The sequence below is a fragment of the Sprattus sprattus genome, assembly GCF_963457725.1.
Source record: "Sprattus sprattus genome assembly, chromosome: 3".
Lineage (NCBI taxonomy): Eukaryota > Metazoa > Chordata > Actinopteri > Clupeiformes > Clupeidae > Sprattus > Sprattus sprattus.
Genome location: NC_137922.1, coordinates 11,500,647 through 11,523,626, shown reverse-complemented (window position 1 = coordinate 11,523,626; position 22,980 = coordinate 11,500,647). Strand labels below are relative to the sequence as shown.

The window sequence follows — 22,980 nt, the reverse complement described above, 5'->3', positions numbered from 1 at the left end:
CTGATAACAATGTTCGTAATAATAACTAGTAATGTTGAGAATGAATTCCCTGCAACTGAATTTGAAGCAGTAAAACAACTTTAAACCAACTAGCACACTATTCCCTCCGAGTTCCAGTATATAAAACTTTTATTTTATTTTCTTATAATCATAACCAAGAGTAAATTCCATCAAGCACAGAGCTCAGATATTTAGGATCGCTAGACTTCTCTAATAGAAAGCAGAAGCCGCAATGAAACCAGGTGTGTGATTCTGAGAAATAGAAATGCTTAATGTCATTTTAGGTTGATAAAAAATTTCATGCAAATATTCAAATACTGTTCAAATCATGACAAATTAACTGATGGCCAACTATTGACTGCTTGATGAATAATGGACGTTGCTAAGGCAGTGGTTCTTTAACTTTTTTTTGTCATTTGAACAAGGGGGCTCTTTCAAGCCTCACCTGTCCCTTATCGCTCCAATAAAATGGTAGACCAAGCTTAAAATTATAAAATGTATTGAAATAACGATAAGTTATAAAAAGTAAGCAATAACAAATAACATCAGTTCACAAATATAGAAAATGAATAAAAAATAACATCAGTTCAGAAAAAGAGAAAATAAAAGTGCATATGAATCTGGGGGGGGACATGTTCCCCCTGTCCCCAGTGCTATCTGCACCCCTGATAATGTATAATAATGGAGAAACACATAGGCTACTACAGGGTGGGTGTAGTAGAGCGAGAGAGCGAGAGATGCACACGGATAGATCAGATGTAGCGACCGGAGCAAAGTTATTTTGCTGTAACGTTGAGATGTACTTAAATTACAGCTACTAATCAAACGTAATCAAATGTAAGTACTTTGATGAAGAAATAGTCAAAATTGTAAAACTTTTAACTAGTAATCTGTAACCTATGACATTTCAAAAGTAATCTTCTTAACCTTGGCTAAAATACATTTTGGTTTGTTTGGTTGTTGTTTAGTTCTTTGATGATGGAAGCTATAACTTCCCTATTGTACCCATCATATTCAGCTTTGTGTTGCATGAATGTTATTTTATTATTGCTGTTTTCCATCCTTTTCATCCCATTGAAATGAATGGACGGGCATTTGGCTATTGTGACGTTAACCGCTCTGCCACGGTTACATGGGTCTTTGGCCTGAGCTGGTTAGCTCAGGGTGTAAGGAGTCTAATTGTTTTATCTTAAAATTCGTCAGATTTTATTTTTGTGAAATTTGCATTAGACTATTCTGTGAGCAAAATTAAGACTGGCCTTAAACTACAAACTATCTTTGTGAAAGAGGTACATTTAAGACATGAATAGTAAATACATTAAGTATAAATGTAACATTAAGAATAAATGTTACATTGATATGAGAATAATGTTTCAATGCTTACATACCACTGGTGCTTTTCAGGTCTATGTTGGGAAATGTTTTCCTTGCAGGTAGTGTAAGGAATGATTAACCTTTTCTGTGCTGGATTGAATAGTCTGAGCCTCTCTCTATGAGACACAAGTCTTCATATGTCTAAAAGAGGTACTGAGTCTTAGATGATGCACTACCTGAATAAATGGAAGGTGTGCACTTATCAAATTCACCACACAAGGTTTTTTGGAATACCAGCAAAATCCCAAGACCCATGAATGTGACAGAATGTGTGTTTGGATTGAATAAGGGAAGTGTTCTGTATGTGTTTGCCTCCAAGTTTGTGGAAATGAGACCTGAGAACCAGAATCAAACTGAAGTTTTCTTTTCAGTTCATCTTAGTACTTCTGTATTGTTCTTTCAACTGTACTGTTCTCAGAGCACAATAGGAAGCTTCACCTAAGACAAATGTCACAAGCATTTGCTACTTCCCCCAAAATAGCATAAGTCATACTTTTAGAGTGACAACATCTGAAAGCGTATTAACTTATTGATTGAGTTATTGACTTTTTGATTGATTTATACTAAAACAATTAAATTATTCTGTTAATTTACAAAATGATCAATGTGACTGCTTTCGTTACTTTTCTAATACTTAAATAATATCTTGAGACGCCTTCCACTGCAGGAAGTTTGTCTTTTGATTTTCCATTGCAGGAACCAGATGTGCAGGTTGGCAGAGCCTATTCATTTTGTTCTTCAATCGCAACGTCAAGTCCGAGCACAACTAAATAACAATGTTTCTCCAGTGGCAGCACTGACATTGGAGAGTTAAAGACAATTTCTAGAGGATGTTAAGATTACCCCAAGGCCGGGATGGCAGTTGAATTTTGCAGTAAAGTTGCACTCAACACAAATACTCAATTAAATGGCTTCATGTCAGCTATAATTATTGATAAATTAAGAGATATCAGCCCCACTGTTGATTAATCACAACTTTCTTGTTTCTTTTCAGTGACGGTAACCTCATCAAGCCAATTCTGTAAGCTATAATTCATTTAGCTCTATTCACTGCATTACTTCTGTTAAAAACTGCTGGTTTCTTCCACTCATTGCATTAAACCAATAAGCATCAACCACCACTGCATCACTGCCACCCCAGCAGTTTTTGAGGGCCATACACAAGTACCAAAATCGGAGTAGGCACTCATTTCTCCCCTTAAAATGGCCCTGAAACTGACAGGATTCACAGGAGAGAGCCCAAAAGCATGACACAAAAGGCAAGAATAATTCAGCTTTTCTCATGAAATGAAAACAGGAACAAAACCAGACAAGCAGAACAGAGCACAGACCAATGCAGAATCGGGAACAAGGGCAAGGAACGAACACAAAAAGGAACAAAAACCAACAAGCAATAAATCACAAAGGTCAACAGGGAGTCACAACAGACAAGCAGAAGCTTCAAACAAGCCGTGGACATGACAAACTGGGTACATGAACAGAACAAGCACATGAAACTACTTAGATGATCTAACAAGGACGTACAGACAGAGCCTGGTATAAATAGGAGGGAATATAACAATGACAGGGAGTTGACCAAACAAGGTGAGGGGCGGAGCACCACACACAGAAAACAAAACAAAGGCACATGTCAAAACAAACACAGAGCACATGCAACAAAATGGCCACCAAAGTCGCTACGATAGGAAGTCCCGGCTGGAACCCTGACACCTACAAGGGCAGTTGCTGCGGTCGAAACACGCACAAGGGCGCCACCCCATAATGGCCTACTAATTCCTGCAGTGATAAACCACCTAGAGACAGATTTGAACAGTGTTCTGTTCCACAGTGTAGAGTACTCATTGGTAACGTAACATAACAGTTCAGTTATTCCCTACACAGTTCATGTTCCCTTTTGACTGAATATTTTGGCCCCCTACAGTTTGAAACCTTACTTAACCTTGCTGAATACCCTGTGCAGTCCACTTCACAGGGAGGGAACAACTAGGCGATGGGAATGCAACTTTGCTTTAACATATACATTCTTGCTGGAGGCATCCATTTGAGTCCTTTTAAACATTTCAGTAGAAAAAAAAGGATCTGAGGGGATTTGTTACCAGCATCTAGAAAAACTATAACTCGAAGGTGGTATAAACCTGAACCTCCTACCCAGAATCAGTGGACGGACACCATTAAGGAACTTGGGACAATGTAGAGGTTGACTCATATTCTAGGCTTGAGGCAAAACTTGTTTGAGAAGAGGTGGCAGAACACTTTATCAAGAGAAATTAGAAGGACCCTGACTCATACCCTGTATATGTTTAGTATCAGTTAACAAGGCAAATACTTAACCATTTTAATTTTTATTTAATAATGTTTTATGTATGTTTTGTCTATAATATAAGTGTTTTTTTTTTTTTTTTAAAAAGACACACAAATTGTACACAAATGATTTGGGGGGTCTTAGTCTTCAATGTAAGGCTCTGGCTCTGCTGTTGGTTCTGGGGACACTTTTGTCCTCTCTCTCGTCAGAATGGCCTTCACGGTGCTGGTGGTGGGCGGAGAGACGTTCTTGAGCAGGAAGCCTAGCAGCAAGAAGCCACCTAGTGCTATGGCCGTCATGCAGCTGATGAGGTAGGCAGCAGGGAACGCCAGGGGAGCTTTGTCCACATAGATCTGAGAGGGGGACGGAGCAGAGAGAGGCATGGGGATGAGTGCAAATTACTTATGGTTTAAAACCACATTCTACACAATGTTATATATTTATTGCTATCCATGTCCGATTGATTTCAACTGGCTATTCATTTATGTCCACCTTGCTGCACAAAGGCTTTCTATTCAATGTCAGTAAATGCACACATCACAGCAAAACAAACAAACATTAAAAAAAGGAACATATCAAATAGGGTCCAACCTGCACTTCCTCTACCAGGTCACAGAGCACGACTCCTGGGATGACGGTGATGCGGAAGTGAAAGAGTTCTGACCCCTTAAGGAAAAAGAAGAGGAAGGCCAGAAACCACACATGATCAATCTAATATGATTCTGAAATATTCAGGATCTGGCCGACCCTGAAACACGATGGATAGGTTTAAAGTAGTGCTGTCAAACGATTTAAATATGTAATCGCGATTTTATCTATTCTAAAAAAAATAATTCATAATTTTTTATTTTATTTTAAAGCTTAACATGGAAAGTGGATTGGCTTGCTTTATGCAAATATTTTATTTTATTGAAAAACAACATTGCCAAACAGGGCGGTAAAAAATCAGATAATAAAGTGCACATTTCAGGTAAACAAGGACTCCACCTATAGTACAGTTAAACTTTGGCTTAATATTTTCTTTTTTTTTTCAAGTTTGCCGGGAACATAGCAGTCAGGCCTCTTATTTCAGAAAAAATGAACCGTAACAGTTAGGTTACCAATAAAAGGTAAGCCTACTACTACTACTTCCGGTTGACATTTTCAGACAACAGTATGCTCGCTTCTTTTGCACAACACAACTTTTAAAAGAAAAGTTCCATCCATTTCGCCGTATCACGCTCATCATTTACTCAAACCGTAACGTTAGCCTACTACACACTTTGTGAACGTTAATCTAAAAAAAAAAAAAAGCTTTGACCAGTAGACATGGCCTTACATAGCAACTGATCTGCAGCCCCTCGGGGTTGTAGAGTGGTTGACTGAGACTGCGCTTCATGTACTCTCTCATCTTCACCAAAGTTGGAGTGACGAGGGTTCCTGTCAGACAGCACAGCACATGATTTCTGTCACATAAGCATCATAATACAATGATTTGAACAGTAAAGACAAGAAAAATTAATAACTAATAAAAATAAAAATACAAATAAACAAAATCTTCCCACTCAAGCTTCACCGGCTGCTCTCTGCAATTGAACGTTGTGAGACAATTGTTAAGGTAATAGGAGAGCGCTAAGTGGAGTGAAGTCACCGCACTGCTCTGGAGAACAGCTGTCTGCACAACCTAGAGGGGCTGAAGGAGGTGCACTGGAATTCCAATCCATGCCAATCATTACACCATACAGTGTAGATGTAAGTCATGACTACAGGTGGTCTTAAGGTAGAAAATGTTCCTATTGTGGCGTGCAGTCAACATGGTTGCACTGTTGCAGATGGACAGACAGGGACATTCCGTCAGGATGCTGCATTCAGCCTAGATACTGTTCATAGACCTCAAAAGGTTTTTCCATTGTTCATGGTCCTGTTCAAAAGTACAAGCATTTTGGAGTGAGGTTGTTGAGACTCTCAAATACATCTGAGGTGATTCTTCCTATGTGTCCAAGAATGTGCGTTTTGGGACTCATACCAAAAGACATCAATGCCAGCAGAGCTAACAGAAAGATGGTTACCCTAAGCCTACTACAAGCCAAACGGACTATTGCAAAGTTTTGGAAAACTATACAGAGGCCGACTACCAAAGGCTGGCTAGAGGACATTGTTCAAGTTATAGCCATGGGAAAAATAACATATTCACTGAAAGGAAAATATGTCTTTGAAGAAATGTGTACTTCCTTCTTGGACTTTGTAAAGGGCCCTCAATTTCTTAGGGTTCTAAAGTGACCATAGAGTCATTACCCCTGTACAATCGCTGGGCAACCCACTGTCTAAATACCCCTTGCCATGTACCAATGAGCGTGCCATCTAGTTTTGAGTGTTTCATTTAATTTAATTTATTTTATTTTTATCATCATTATATATTTTTTTGTCTGGTAGCTTGTTTCTACTGTTTTGTAACTTGTTGTTCCTTGAAAGGAGGGAAAACAAAGAAAATCCAATAAACACATTTGTAAAAGTTTAATGCCTCCAGCTGCTCTTTTTGTCACTGCTAAACCAATACCATTCAAATAGAGCATTAATGAACTAACAACTAAAGGAAAGAGTATTTTTCTATCAAGTAAACCTGTGACAGCCCAGCTGGTGCGGTTGTTGACCTCGGTCACTGTGACAAAATACAGAGAGCTCAGCGGTTGGTCTTGGTGGTTAGCACGCCTGAGGAACAGCGTGATGTTGAAGTTGATCAGAGGATACATCATTCTCAGAACCTTGGGAAGAGACAGGGAGAGTTTAAAGGTTAAAGCTTTCAACATGGGGCCCACTGACTCAAGTCAGCCCGCTTTGGTGAGCGTTTTTTACCATCACCTACAGTGGGGTGGGGTTCACAATAGGGCTTCCTGCTACTGGACTCTAACCCTTCGTGTGTTTTCCAAGACAGAGACTAGCGTGGGGTGTATTTTTCAGTCCCGTTTCTGTAAAAACATGTCATATTCATCCACCCGCATAAATCCTGCAAGTGGACATTTACGTGGGATGATTTTTTTCCCTCCCGCTCCTATGAAAATGTGCCATGTGTAAAAAACAACCTTGTGCCTGTTATGTACATCATGAGATACAGAGTGTACAGTTAGGCGTCTACCCCAAGACAAGAAAGCCAAACTCCTTAGTGTGTGTATTCAGAGTACATGGTCTGGGGTTCAAACCTGTGGCTTTAAGCTTGTCTGCTTACCCTCTTCCTACAGTCAGAGTTGATGGCCAGGGGGGAGACCCTGAGATCATATGTGCAGCCGCACTCTGCCTCTGATGCCTTTCCAGCACACTGTTTATATTGGCCGGTGTTCTGCACACACAGACACCAACACACACACACACAAACACACACAGATGCACACAATAATTCAGACACAGCTAAACACATGAACGAGAAGAGTACAACTGCTTGTTTCATCCCCCCTACGACCCCCTGCAAACACACGCAACTACAGTATCTAAAACAGAGATTAGCTGGGGACTGGGCTTGTCTTGCCATGTAGGTGCGGCATTCCCTCACCTTAGACACGGGATAATGCTCCCGTGGGCGGGGCTGGCCGGGGTCTGAATTGTAGATGTTGTCTGAAGTAGGGATCAACACACCCAACTGGGATGGAGGCCTATAGTTGACCTGGGACGCCCAGACACGAAATACACTTAACTTAAACCAGTCCAGTCTAGTTAAACAGAGTTTACACAAAAGACATCTGCAGTTAAAGACACTTTAGCCAATAAATAAAACATTGACCAGTATTTCCCCCACTTTTTTTTAAATGTAGCTGCGGCTCACTTAAAATCAGATGTACTTGTAATTACACGTGAGACTAGACATAAATTACAGACAGGTGGAGAGTTCAAATTATGTAAAATACACAGATGTAACTGATGTCCTTCAACCTCATTTGAATTGCAAGGTCTACAAGGACGGAACTGATACTGTACTGCCATTGAGAAGCTGTGATCTTAATAACAGAAATCTATTTGACCTCTCTGTCTTACTCACAGGCAGGTCGAAGAGCCTCTTGTTATCGTTGTCGTCCTCCGGGTCTCCGTATATCCACTCGTAGTCACTGATGGGCTTGCTTGGTAGGTAGACAATACTGAGCCCCTCTGGGCAGGAATTTTGCAGGGTGAAGGAGAAGGTGGGCGAGCCGCACAGCATAGAAGCTTCCGGAATGAACACCATCACCGTGGTCATGGCCTGAGCAAAGGGAATTTTTTTTGTTAAAGAAAGAAATATCCTAAGTCTATTTATAGTATGTATTAAATTACCCAAACTAATGGCTTTCGAGACAGATATTTGTCTATTTTTACTTCTACAACTCGTTTAACACGGCAACATGTTCTAAATATTAATGTTTACAATGACGCATTACATGTATGTTTGCGCTAATGTTATTTATCGGCCACTCCCACTGCGTTCCAATTACCGAGTTGTTTTTTTCAAAACATTAATATGCACGCAGCCTGCTTTTACATACTGTCGTATTAAAAGTTTTGGCGCCCCTCTGAGGCGGCATGATCATTTACTCTGTCTTCACCCAAAAAAAAGATCACAGTGGTATAGTATTCATTTTCTAATTAACACTGAGTACTGGGGTGTTTTCCAGACAAAGATATTAAGTGTAGCAATAGTCAATTGTGTCAAATGTAAAAAATAGGCTGTGCAAATATTTAGGCACCCTAATCATTTTAATGATTTGAATACCTGTTACTACTCAAAAATGAATAATTGCAACACATAATAAGTCTGATTAGCTTGTTAAGCCTTCAATTCCATAGACAGGTGCATTCAATCATTTGAAAAACTATCTTAGGGTAGCCAATTGCAAGATGTGCAAGAGTAGTAACATGGGGGCCTCAAAACAACTGTCAAATGATCTGAAAACAAAGATGGTTTAACATTGTGGTTTAGGGAAATTGATGTGACCAAGAACACAAAAAGGAAAATATTTGTTTTCCGCATTGGCATTTTTACAGATGAAATCACCAAATGTAAGTAGCCTACAGGAGCCGGCTTACTGACAGACACCTCACAGACTGCCTCAGACTGCCTGTCTGTGCTTATGAGCCAAACTTCAAGGCACTCACAGGGTTCAGTCACAGCCATCACACTGACTTGAGTCACATGATGAATCTTTAAGTGTTATGTTGTAACTTCAGTTGATAAAAAAGCAGTTAATATCCAGCCTGCTCATTGCAAATGTGTTTTTTTCTTTTTACCTCCAGCAAGGAGGTTATGCGATCGGGTCCGTTAATTAATTAATTAATTAATTAATTCATTAATTTATTTGTCCGTTTGTCTGTCTGTGGACAAGATTTCTCAGAAACTACTGGGCGGATCTTTCTGAAATTTTCACAAGAGGTGCATATCAGTCCTGGGACAGCCCCATTAAAATCTGGATCCGGATTTGTGTACCGCCTTGCTGGAGGTCAGAAATCTCTGATTGCTCTTTTTTTATATTGTGTGCTGTTAACAAATATTTAAATTTTTATGTTGCACTGAAATTAAGTAATTTAGTGTGTTCTTGGTCACATCAATTTGAAAGCTGGACCAAATTGTTCAATTTCATTCAATTACAATTCGGCCAAATAAAATGTTAAGTTGTAAGTACAGTCTAGAGTCTGGACAGTCTTTTTCTCTCAACGCCTCTATAGGCCAAAAAAGGTTGGTGACCACTGACATAGGCTATTAACTCTGATCACTGGGCTACCTTCTTGCAGAGGTGGCTGTAGACAGTGATGGTGAGCATGTGGTTGTTGGCCTTGTCCCAGTAGTGTCGGGCGGTCACCTTCATGGCATTCGGGTTTGTGAGGACCACTTTCATGAACTTCTTATTTCGGGAAAGAGAAAGAGCTGGGAAGAGCACAATTAGGGGGATGTTCAGAGTAGAATGCTTTTTTGTCTCTATAACTTCAAAATGTGAGCTTAAAAATAAAGAAATAAAGAAATAAAAAAATCGCCAGCTGGAAATAGGTCACATATTTGGGCGTTGCTTTGAAACATTATATTTAGGTAAGAAAGCTTGGCAACAACCCAGTGTCGAAAAAATTGTGATCACAGAAGTTGAACTATTTTACCAGGTGCCTCTGTCCTTTTTTACATGTTGCATGTGTTGTGCATGTGGCATGTTGCGACAATCTAGCTACGTCCTTGTTGCATTGTTTCATAGAGAAACTTAAATGCCTGAAGCCTTCAGAAGGTGAAAAAAATCGTTAACTTGTGAACAACCCCTTACACAGTTCAGTACCACTATTACTTACAGTAGTCAGACATGAACGCTTTGAAGGTGAAAGTGCGCGTCTCGCGCACGTTGATGCGCACCAGTGCGTTTCTGCGCAGGTTGTCCAACGACTGAAGGTTGTGGCGGCAGGGCCCCTCTCGCATGTTCCAGCTGCCCTCCGCGGTGTTGAAGAGCAGCCACTGGCCCGCATGGAGCATCCAACTTCCCCAATTCACCAGAACGGGCTCGGTGGTCTGACCCCACGCATTTCCTTCTTCTGTCACCATTACAATAAAGAAGCTGGTCGACCCGAGGAACACCACAGACATGAAGAGGTGGTGTTGAAGAAAACGATGGTGTACAGGAGGTAGATTTTCTGATGGCACACACAAGCAGAAATACCACTCAAACGGCCACACATAGTTGGAAATGTCATGTACATTCTAACGCATATCTGCTTGTTTAGTATGTGGGTGTGTGTCTGTCTGTGTGTCTGTATGTGAGTGTGTGTGAGTGTGTGTTTGTATGTACATGTATGTGTTTGTGAATGTGTGTGTCTGTGAAGTGATTGTGAGTGTGTTTGCTTGTAGGTGTTGTAAGATTCATGATCAAGCAGCTGCTGTGACCACCAAAAGTTTGCCAGCAGAATATCCAAAATGGTTATCTTATCATGGTCACAAAGGAAAGGTCCCCACACTGCGTATTTGCTCAGACACCTGGGGTCAGGAAGCTAACTGAGGTGTGAGTGACAGCAATTCATCATAGTATGGGAATGGGGGAGGCCATTGAGAACCATCTAAGACAGGGAAACCAGATTACCATACAGAACAGCAAAAGGTTGCCAGACCTGTTTGCATTACAAGCCTAGCTCATTTACATTAGAAGCCTAGGAGGGGTCTTAACAGTATATATGGCTAGAATTGGAGATGCTTGTTGTTCAGACCTACACCGCTGAATCCGGAGTATGTTGCTTCGTCACTGCACTTTACTGGAATAAAGATTGCTGCATCAGAAACAAAGAAACTTCCTTCATTTCTTACAATTGGCGAGCCACCCATCTTGCAAATTCCCCCCCAAAAAAGAAGAGGGGAATTGGTAAGTATTCTATTAAACTTTTGTTTCAGGAAATGTGCACGTTTAAAACAACCTAGAAAGGAGGTTTAAGAATATAAATAATCTGTTTCATGTTTTTATTCCATTAATAAGCAGGAGGTGTCAGGCTGTAGTTTAGCTCTGTGCAATTTTTCTAAAGATTCTAAAGTAACTGAATCAGCCCGAAGTAGTGTGGTAGTAGAATTTAGTGATGCTCCGATCGATCGGCAACCGATCATGATCGGCAGATATTGGTAAAAATAGCTTGATCTGTGATCGGTGAAAAGCACTGATTAAAAATCCAATCACGTGACGTAAATTAATTGCGCGACTTTTTAACCTGCCTGCGTGGCAAACGGTCACTCAACAGCAGAGCAGAGCTTGGCATCCCATCTGGGATTTTTTTAAGTTTAATTTCTACAAATTGTGCACTTAAAATAGGGGGATGTTGCGCTGAATGGATCCTAAAAGGATCTGTATGAAAGTTATAATAGCCAATCGTCACAGATTGTCCGGTAAGAACAAATAATGTCAAAGTTCCAATGATGAAAACACACTCACACACTCGCAAGACATGAATTGGTAGGATGAATATGAATGACTGATGACCGTGGTTTCTACAGGAATGCTAAATAACAAGACATATAGATATGAATCTGAATATATTACGGCTGTAACATGAAGGTGGATCTGTCCCTTTAACTCCGTGCTGCGTTACGGTGAACATTCCATTTGAGCATTAATAACGGTAACCATTTGAAATAGCGGAATAACTAAATGATCTAAACGATAATAATCATGAAACAGTGCATGATTAAACCCTACATTAGCTACTATCTATAGTGTACCTACTGTTGACATGAAACGGACTAACCGCTGGTTGATAGCGGCAGCCTTTTTAACAGTGCGAAATCTGCTAGATTATAGAGAAGAAAAACATTCCATTTGTTCACTTGCTTTAATGAATAACGGCAGTGAAATGACAATAATGAAACATGTCATGAGCAGCTAAAAGTGCCGGTAAGTTTACATCTAAGTGGAGTCGTTTACTTCCTGTTTCACTAGTTTCACTGTGTCAGAATAAAGGACCCTATTGCAAAAGATTACTTTTACCCTGCCATTCTGTGATCGGCAGTGATCGGCAATCGGCAGATCATGATTTTGGTCATCGGTAAGCGGTGATCGGCCCCAAAAATGCTGATCAGAGCATCTCTAGTAGAATTGTATCAGAATATGTTTCTAAAGAAACTGAAACAAAGGCCCAGACCGTGAAACAATTCTGTAATTGTATCAGAATATGTTTCTAAAGTAACTGAAACAGGTAGCTGAAAAGTAGTGTGGTTTAGGCCCGAAGTACTGTGGCCCAAGGCAATTTCAAGCACACTAAGGGCCTGATTTACTAACATGCGACCGCTGCTTAATCTGCGTTCGCACATCAACGCACAGCGTTTTTGCACATTTTCCTTGGTATTTATCAAGCCAGATCTGCGCTGGGCAAACTGTGTTTACTCCGCCCTATATAGGGCCTGATTTACTAACATTGCGACCGCTGCTTAAACTGCGTTCGCACATTAACGCACGGTGTTTTTGCGCATTTTCCCTGGTATTTATTTAGGAAGAGAAAATGAAGCTTCAGCGAAGTGGAGATAGATATATTGGATCACGTTCGCTCAATCACTGAACCTGATTCAATGTGTGCGCTGCTATATTGTTGTTCTGCCCGCCATCACCTACAGAGAGATATTTAAAAGAACACGATTATAAAGAATATGCTATTGGTGGCATTAATGCATAAACTGTCTATTATAACAATATAGGTGTGTACATGGCGAGATTAATCATTTCTACAAGGGACATGGGTTCACTACAATATATATGGACGTGAGTGCAATCAATGGTTCATATTACGTTCGGAAAGTTTGCGATTTAAAAAAAAGTCCTGTTTGATGTCTCTAATTTCAGCTGTGGCAGTGGGGAAATGTATTGACCAGTGCGCGGTAGCAATGCGTCGAGTACCTGTGTGAATATTTGGCTGAGTGAAGGCTGAGATATACCAACTGCTGATGCTATAACTGTTTGAAATGATCCGATGCCAATATTTGCAATGTTGTCCAGAGTTTACCAACTGATTGAATGGAATGTGATCTCCGGTTGGAGGGTTAGATGTCGTCTCTGATCTGGTTCAGTAATTGAAGTATTGTGTGGCTGGTTAACCTGTACCATCTAATGATTTGTGGTTCATTTAACTGAAAATGTGTTATACGAGTTGAAAAAAATATTTCTGTGCGCTGTCTCTGTCTTCTTTCTTCGCCTTGCTATTATCATTGCTGCCATATCAACGTTTTCAGACTCAATGGAAATGCGCTTCCTGGTTAAGACGTGCTTTTATGAGGCGGAGAATTAGCAATCAAATCGGAGATGTGCGCTCGCCAGGCAGTTTATTAAATACCACGCAATACATCATTAGGCGCACTCCTCCCATTAAAGTGCGCTTCACGCCTACGTTACCACCCACGTGGCATGTACACACCCTCAAAGCGTTAATATGCGACTCTACTCAAATGCACCCCCTTAGTAAATACCGTTTTATGTTCACGACCGCTATTTTACACCAGAAATGGGCGCAATCCTGTAAGTAAATCAGGCCCTAAGTACTGTAGTTGTGCCCGATGGACAGTGCCATAATTATTAACCGGTGTATTGGTGAGTGTGAAGAAGAAGTGTAGTAAGCCTGACGAATTGTGCTTAAATTGACTGGATAATAGCCAGTAGTTGAACATGAAACATTATCGAGATACATTCAGATTTTACATCACAAATCCATAAGCTTCCGATAGGATCCGACGTAACGTGAAAGATAAATAATTAGAAATTAAATTCTGTACGCGGTTGACTGTTGAAAGACGGTATTTCATTGTTAAGGACGAATACTTCATAGCCAGGGCTCGAAATTAACTTTTTGGCTTACCAGCCAACATGGCTGGTAGATGAAAATATTTACCAGCCAATCATATTTTTTACCGGCCAAAATTAAACCTGCCATTTCAGACCTACTCTGACATTGTTTGATATAAACAATATTTACCTATGATTTTAATATCATTGTTAATCACTCTCAGAATGGATTTAAATTAACCAATATTGCCCAATTGGCTGGTGACAGCTGCAACATGCGCTGTATGCTTTAGCCTACCCGGGAATCTTTAAAGGCCCTCCTTCAGGATACGTTAATTATTTAATTAACTTTTGCATGACCACAATTATATAAAGCACAGCCAAGAGTTGGCTACTAAAAATGTACTTCAGATGAATTAACATAAGAAGCGCTGCATTAGGTCTACTTAAAAAAGTTTTGCATCTAAATTAAAGTTTTAAATGACACCTATAAGATAGATAAATATTGTCCAACTAACACTACAGCATAAATAATCAAAATCTTATTATACTATAGTCTTACTGATCTGACAAAAAACCGCATTGAAAAAACAGAGGGAAGGCAAACAGTACCTCTGCTTCACTGAAGGGGGCGTGCGGTCGGGGATAAGCTTATTCAGCCATTGCTCTTCTTCTACGCTTATACTACCACAGTCAACGTATTTCAGCCACTGCCGTGGCTCTCCATTATTCGCAATGAGCCACCTACTGCAACATGCCATTGGTGTAGCTGTAGCTGCGGTTGTGGCTGTTGTTTCTTCCTCCCTAGATGTTCTCTGCACCTTTGCTGGAGGTGATGCAACGGCAATGAATCGGCACATTATTTTAGCTTTCGTTTATCTGCGTTAACTTGCGTGTGGTCAACTAAGTCGGTTTCAACTTTTGATTCGCGCTCAAAATATAAACCTTTGTATTCGCTGGCAGAGTATTAGAACTTTGTATTCGCTGGCAAAATATTAGAACATTGTATTTGCGCGCAAATTGTTATTGTTGTATTAAAATTCTAAGAACTTTATGTTACCCTTTCCCTTCTCCCACTGTTCGTGTTGGCGTTGCAAGCTATTTTTAACCATGAAGGGCACAATAGTCGGGAGATTTGCTCCGCAATGTCACTCGCCAAGTGGCGGAGCATCAGAGACAATTTAGTCGCCAGCCCAAAAATCTACACGCCATTGGCGCTTGCCAATTTCGAGCCCTGTTCATAGCCAACCAATATGTGACATATGAAGCATAATATCAAGATTGACTAATATAAAAGGAGTTGTTGTTAGTTTTTAGTTTTAACTTTAGAATGGAAGATATTATTGTTCAATACATTACAAAACACGGTTCGCATGGAATGTTTGACGGAATAGAGGATACAGATAAGCCCTACAAGTGGGCAGGGTCCTGGTTCGAAAATTATTCCAAGATACCAAAACACAAAAAAGGGAAAGTTGCAAATGCCCTTCAAGGACTTCTAGGCACATACAAAGTGACCAAGACAAGATTAGATGAGGTAGAAGCAGAGAGAAACCTACTGAAAGAAGCGAATAATTCACTCTTATCATGACTTAATGACGGGCTGGCACACATAGAAAATCTTCAGATTACTGAAAAGCTTCTGAAAATGTGCAGTTGCAGAAAGAAATGGAAACTCTTAAGGCTAAAAACAACTTGTTGAAATCATCAGTGGAAGTGTTGTCCGGTGACTTAGATATGGTGGTACAAAGGGTTAGCCAGTTCTCAAATTGCACCTCTAATATTAGCAGCAGCAACACCGGCAATGAGGAATGTTGGAAGAATCATTCAGATTCACGGGATAGTCAGTGCCAATATTCAGGTGTCGAGGTTAAATACCCAATTGCACCAATTCACTCCACCATTGTGCGAAATGGAGCAAGTGGAGATGAGGTTATGTCACACAACATCAAATGCTTTTCTCCCTCAGAGTTAAAAGTAGTGGTAAAGAGTGTGGGAAAGTTTGAACCTTGGAGACAGGATCCTGAAGAATTTCTCACCAGTCTGGAGACATGCGTGAACATTTACAGATTGACAGATTTTGATGCTTGTGTTGTGTTGAGCCTGTGCCTTCCGTCTACATTGTCTAGAGCCTTGACAGATAAAGTAAAGAATAGGACGGGAAATAATCAGGACCGGAAAAAAGCACTACTTGAGGTCTTGGGGATTGCATCTGTCAATCCAGAAAAGTGTCAATTAGAATAGGGGAACATCCAGCGGCTTTTGCAGATAGGTTACTGGAAGCTTTCACGACATACAGTGGTAACCCTGACATCATGACTGAGGATATTGGCTATAAATTAGTTTTGATCAACAAGAGTGATCCCCAGACTCGCTCTGCCATAGAAATGTTTGTGACTCATCTCTCAGGCTACGAAATTATTGCTAATATGACACAATTTTACAATAATCAAGCCTCTTTTAAGAAATCACACCCCGCTGCAGCTATAGAATGTAAGCTTTCCCAGCAGAACAGGAGACAAAGAGGGCCAAAAAAACAGTTCTTCTAGTTGGCAACACAGAGTTAATGGCTTCAGGAGAAGCAATCCAGTGGGTGTTATATGCTATATACAGTGGGGAAAATAAGTATTTGAACCCCTGCCGACTTCGCAAGTTTGGCCACTTGCAAAGAAATGTGTGATCTAGAATTGTAATGGTAGGTGTATTTTAACAGTGAGAAAAAGAATATCAACAAAAAAATCCAGAAAACTGCATTTTATAAGATTTATGACTTTATTTGCATTTGATGCAAAAAATAAGTATTTGAACCCCCAAGCAAACAGCAATGATTCTGGCTCCCAATGGCCAGTTATGTGTGATAGATTTGGAGAGGATCTGGAAAAAGGAGTGGACCAAAATCCCTCCTGAGATGTTTGTAAACCTGGTGACCAACTACAAGAAACGTCTGACGTCTGTGCTTGCCAATAAGGGTTATTCCACCAAGTACTAAGTCATTTTTGTCAGTCAGTTTTGGGGGTTCAAATACTTATTTTTTTGCATCAAATGCAAATAAAGTCATAAATGTTATAAAATGCATTTTTCTGGATTTTTTTGCTGATATTCTGTTTTCTCACTGTTAATATACACCTACCATTACAATTCTAGATCACACATTTCTTTGCAAGCGGCCAAACTTGTGAAATCGCAAGGGGTTCAAATACTTATTTTCCCCACTGTATGTGGAGAAGATGGGGACATTGCAAGACACTGCCCTGGTAGTGGGGGAAGGTATGAACACTTTGTTGGGTCACATCGCAAGACATTGCCAAGGCAGAGTGGGAAGACATCAAGGCATTGTCTGTCATTCATGTGGTAAAGAGGGACACAAAGCGAGGAACTGTAGAAAACAGACCAGAAAAGCATAACCTTGTTTGTTTTTCTTGTGGAAAGAGGGGCTGTCAAGCTAAAAAGGCACCGGATGCCAAAAAGAGCCCGGGTGACGTAATGTTGACTTTCGAACGCCTCTTGAGTGACAGTTTCTATGCCAACGTTAGCATTACGTAATCCGGTCGCCACGTAGGCCGGGCGCTTATTAGCTTTAAGTCTCAGAGTCGTTCGAAAGCCATCAGCTACTTTTTAGTCGCTTAATATTGTGCCTTAACGGACACTACGCACCCGGACACTTTTTAGCTATCAGTCAGAGAGTCTCAAGAGTTGTTCGAAAGCCATCAGGTACTTTTTACACGCTTAATATTGGCTGCCGGTCTTTTGTAAGTAAGCACACATCAACAGGTTTCGCGCGCTAGCATCTATATTGCTAATAGCAATTCCTCCTTTTGTGCGACAATATTAAGCGACTAAAACGTAGCTGGTGGCTTTCGAACTACTCTTGAGACTCTCTGACTGATAGCCAAAAAGTGTCGGGGTACATAGTATCCGTTTAGGCACAATATTAAGCGAATAAAAAGTTTTAGCTACACCTGCCTGCTGGTAACCTGTAAGTTAGCAATGTCCGCTAGCATGTCAAAGCTAGCAAGCCCCCGTTGTTTTTAGTAAAATGTTGCGCAAACAATGCCCTGTTTTGTTCAAATTTAATTGTGGGTGCCGTCAGATATGTCTTAAAATCACAACACATTAAGGACTTTCTTAATTTAAGCACAACAGATGAATAGTTTCAAGCTAACAAGATAGCTCGTTACACTAGCACGAGCTAGCTAATGAAATGTGCTTACTTTGATACTATAACCAACTAGCGAATCAACCACTTTCCTACCAAAGTCAAACATCAAGCACATGGTTGTTTTGGTTGGTTTATTGTAGGTCAAATACAAGCAAGCTGGTCTCAGGTAGCAAAGTACAATGCAAGATGCTCTGAGGTAAATCGCGTTAGGGTGACGTATTGGCGTTGGCATAGCAACTGTCACTCAAGAGTCGTTCGAAAGTCAACATTACATCATCCGGGCTCTTTTAGGCATCCGGTGCCTTTTTAGCTTGACAGGGCCACAAAGCCAGAAAGTGTAACTCTTCACAGACAAGAAGGGAAAGCTATCAAGAACTGCTTCCGAAAGTACATAGTCTACAGACTCAATTGACATTTCATCAAGACAAAAGACCACAAGAGGAACCTATTAACACCTGGCCAGACAAATCACTGCTTGAAGAGAATAACTAGCTCAGACACAAGCAGCCATTGGAATTCCAAATGATGCTGATAGTAGCACACTTTCACAATGTGTGCTCTATCAAAAGGGGGGAGTTTATATTTGGAATCCTGTTTCAATGTTGTGTTTTGATTATGTTTGTGTTGTTGATACATGTTGGATGTGTGGAAATTCTTGTGGGGAAAGGGGGGGCGACAACCAAATGTAAACCACTTGTGGAAATGGAACCGGTGGGGCCGAAGTCCACTTGGGTGACCAGAACGCCAAGGGTCAAGAGGCTTGAGGTGTGGACAAGGGCCACCACAAAGCAGAACTGGGACCAACAAGAAAAATATAGACGGCCACCACACAACAGGTTTCTACAGACCAGAAATCCAAAGGACCTGAGACCATACATGGATCTGAGATCCACAAGCCCAGAGATTCACCTTAAGAGAGTGACTGATGGAATGAAATGGACCACAACTGATAATAAAGAAAACAATAAAGAAAACAACCCAATGAACAACAAAAGATCTTGACACTTTTCAGAGCTTCATCTGCTGAAAGGTGAAAGGCAGAAAGACACACTCAATAGATTGCATGGACAAGAAAGACAAAGAAATAATCAGGGAGCGTCTTCTAAGGAATTTGAGAAAGTGATTTCCCCAGAGACAAATATGCATATCCACAACTGGTGTGCTTATCCTTACCCGAACGAACTCACAAAACACGAACACGAACATACACAACACACACACACTCACACACACGGAGAGATGAAAAGATGCATGCTATGATGTTTGATAACAATTTGGCCCATTTATATTTACTTGTGTTTAGGATTTCAGATGCCTTTGTGTTTTGCTCAATTATCTCAGACCGTCTCCTTGGCTGTGGTGGTTCTCTAATGCTTCTCCAAACCTGATGAAAGATTTTTTACTTTTAGTATCAATTTACAGAATGACCCTCTGATAAGTTACCTATTGAGACTGGGAGATGACCAGTGTATGCAAGGGTGATGAGTCCAATGACGGGTAAGACTCCCTAATGGCCACAGAGGGGGCAAACTAAAGCAGGACACCGCCACTGGGCAACTCTGTGAAAGGTGTGACTCTGACAAAGAAAGTTGATGTGATGCTATGTATGGCTTCATAGCATCAAGGGGTGGACTGTACATTTAATGATCAAGTAGCTGCTGTGACCACCAAAAGTTGGCCAGCAGAATATCCAAAATGGTTATCTTATGGTCCCAAAGGAAAGGTCCCCACACTGGATTTTGCTAGGAGGGGTCTTAACATAGCCTGACAATGTCATACTCATAATTCTAGTCACACAACACCTTGCCAGCGTTCGCCTCTGCGTCCACCATCTTTTGTATGTCTGATTGCTACCCAATGTTGGTGTGTGTAAGATTAAATACACCAAAAGGATAGGTGTGTGTGTGAGTGCGTGTGTCTCACCAGAGTTTCCAGCCCTGGGTTGCAGTAAGATATATTTTGTATCACTGCCTGCGTCATAGACAAGGTCATATAGCTGCACGGGATCAGCAGCCAATGAGCCAGCACGGACTGGCTCCAGGACGTCTCCTGTGGCGCAGGCAGAAAAATCTTGCAGAGGGTTTCTCTGGAAAACCTTGGTGATGACCACCTTACCCCCCGCCCTGCAAAACAACACACACACACAGGTAAAAGATAAGATGGGTGAAATCGTTCATGGAGTCTGGGAAAAGAAACAGAATCATTGCTCATAGCCTTATACTACTCACCTCAAACAAATACATTTTGCTCTGATGCACCATGAACCATTTTCACTTGTGTGTTTGAATTCAGCAACTTACATTTTCATCACTCATCACAGCTAAACCCAAGAACTGAGCCTCACCCCAAACCAACCCCCACCTACCTTAGGCTGAAGATTTTGCCCACGTGGTGAGGGGAGAACATTACAGGCACACGATAGTCATTAAGCGGCACATACTCGTGAAGCATGACAGAATCAGGCGTGTAGTACTGCATGGCTATTGACCTGTTGAAGCCAATGTCATGCTCCTATGATAGAACACACGCACACACCAACACACGCAAGCAGACAAACGAATAAGCAGGTGCACACAAGGTATGCCACAAAAAATGTATAGGCTACAAGAGTGTTGTTGTTATGTAAGGCAGTGCAGGCTGAATTTTTTCACCTGTGAGGACTGGCCTTTTTGACTGTGTTTGTGTGTGTGTGTGTGTGAAAGAGAGAGAGAAATGACAACCTGGATAAGTTTGTTGACAGGGATGATCCTGTATCTCAGGCTGCTGGGTTTAGTTAAATCCAGTTCGACAGCCATGAGGGTCCCCATGTGATCGAACAGTAGAAAGGTTTTAGAGTTCAGGGTCTCTTTTAACCTGGCAAACCTATCCAGACCTGCAGGGGGCAACAAAGTCATGCAAATCAAACAAACTAACCTGAAGCGGATCTGTTGCTATTGATGCCAATACTTGATAAAATATACTGTATATAAGTATGTGATGCTTTGAGCCAAAAATAATAATACTAATAAACCACTCATAATGATGATTGATAGATAGATAAATGGCAGAAGTTATAGCCACTAGCACAGTTCCATAACTTCATCTTCGAAGTACGAAAAATCATTGTTTTGTGCATGAGAAATACAGAAATGTTACTGCAGGAATGTGGCGGCATTGCACAAGTATATGAGCCAAAGATTGTAGTAGCAGAGAATGACATTTGTGCCATAACTCTAGAAACATGGCGCACTATACTGAAAAGAACTGGAGAAAATAAGTATGGACAACAGCTTTTCTGCTGCTTGAACCACGTTGCCCCTTCTGTTAAATATGTGTGTGCGTGTGACTCACCTGTTTTCATGAGGTAAACACTCCCCTGATCTGTCAGTAGCACCAGCATACCGTTGTAGTTGGAGCTCAGCACATCAGTCACCATCTCGCCTTGCAGGGAGAAGATGTGCCTAAAGGTAAAGCCCCGGTCTGAGGATTTCCACACCTAAGCACACACACATAAAATAGCATACATTTCAGAAGAGATCATCTGAAATATGGTGGGTGGATGGGACTGTACGGCAACTTATAGGATGTCATGATTCTATTTATTTTTCACGTCCTTCAAACATGTACAATTTTCAAAGTCCACATAGTAATACAACTCTGTGGATGTAAGATTCTATGTGTATGAAGAACATTAAATACTGTTAACATTTAAACCATAGAGAATGTGTATATCTGTTTAACCTATGTGTGTGCGCAAGCCTCTGTGTGTGTGTGTGTTTGTGGCCGCATGCACTTTCTTTGTACCTCAGTGCCATAGAGGATGACATGGTTGTCCCCCAGGAAGATGCCGTTTGGTCGAAAAAGCATACGATGTGGGGAGGACTTGGTCTTGTTGCTCAGACCGTTCTTCTGGATGGTCAATACAGACAACAAGGCCCCCTCTTCCTAACACACACAACAAACGCACCCACATACCACATGCTATTAAGCAACAGGGATCTCAAATGTCATGAAGACACAGAGGGAGCTGTGTATGGTAACATCCCGGAGATGATGTGATAAGGAAATGAAGCTTGTTGTTGTTGAATAAATATACTTATAAGCCGCTCCGGAGTCCTGAGGTACAGTAACTTCAGTTCATATTCTGACATAGAAGATTTTGGGGGGGGGGGGATTGGTTTTCTCCTGTCGCCTTATGGTACTTTGACAACAAACGTTTAAAAGTACATTTTGGGGAAAAAGCTTCTAAATTTGAAGATGGACATCAGTTAGATGGGGATGTGAAATGATTGGCCATGAGAGGTGGTTTACAATGGGTAAAACACAGACATGACTAATATGTAAGTATAAGACCGTTCTTGCATTACTGAGGCGCCTGGACCCAGAAGGTGACTGATAACCCCAGGGAAATTCCCTGGCATCAATCTCCTCACAAAACGAGTGTGACCTCTGGTTGACTCAGCACTCTGATCTCAAGAACGAACTCTGAGAGTCTGACAGTTAAAACCTCACTAATCCTAGTGTGCAGATCATGAAGGAGTTATAATGTGACTTTAGGCAGCGTTGATGACCAATTATATCAGTGCACCTGGTTCAAATTTCTCCTAAACCTCATTCCCTTTGCTGACTTTAACATGCAAATAAAGAGCATATTCCTTTACATACCACATTATGACCACAGAAATCCTGTATGTTGGTCAAGTTGATGCTGTTGGGTTAGTTAATAATACTAGTGCAGTGCCCGTAGGAATTATGCATTCTGGAGTGTTAGCAGACGTAGGTGTAGTTGTTGGGTAGTGTAATAGCAAGACATATTTGCACTCCACATAGGTACAGGTTACACTGAAGTATTATTGTGATGCATGTTTCTTTTTCATTAAAAAATGTTTTAATGTTGTATAGCCTTTTTGGAGATACACCAACAAATAAAGTTTGAGATTAAGTACACACGA

General features: G+C 40.9%; 2 protein-coding genes across 2 annotated transcripts in view; both read right to left on the bottom strand.

Moving 5' to 3' along the window:
- Positions 1 to 22,980, bottom strand: part of tlr22 (toll-like receptor 22) — a gene marked incomplete at both ends in the record, with an annotated part of 52,617 nt that overhangs the window by 5,568 nt on the left and 24,069 nt on the right. The window lies entirely within an intron of this gene.
- Positions 3,817 to 21,895, bottom strand: LOC308362585 (cation channel sperm-associated auxiliary subunit beta-like; the record flags this gene model as incomplete). Its single annotated transcript, XM_080835307.1, has 14 exons — positions 3,817 to 4,029; positions 4,268 to 4,342; positions 4,995 to 5,095; positions 6,276 to 6,417; positions 6,879 to 6,989; positions 7,200 to 7,310; positions 7,683 to 7,880; positions 9,394 to 9,536; positions 9,944 to 10,279; positions 19,973 to 20,172; positions 20,415 to 20,560; positions 20,770 to 20,921; positions 21,380 to 21,524; positions 21,833 to 21,895. The coding sequence occupies 14 exons, from the start codon at positions 21,893 to 21,895 to the stop codon at positions 3,817 to 3,819; spliced, it is 2,136 nt and encodes a 711-aa protein (XP_080691433.1).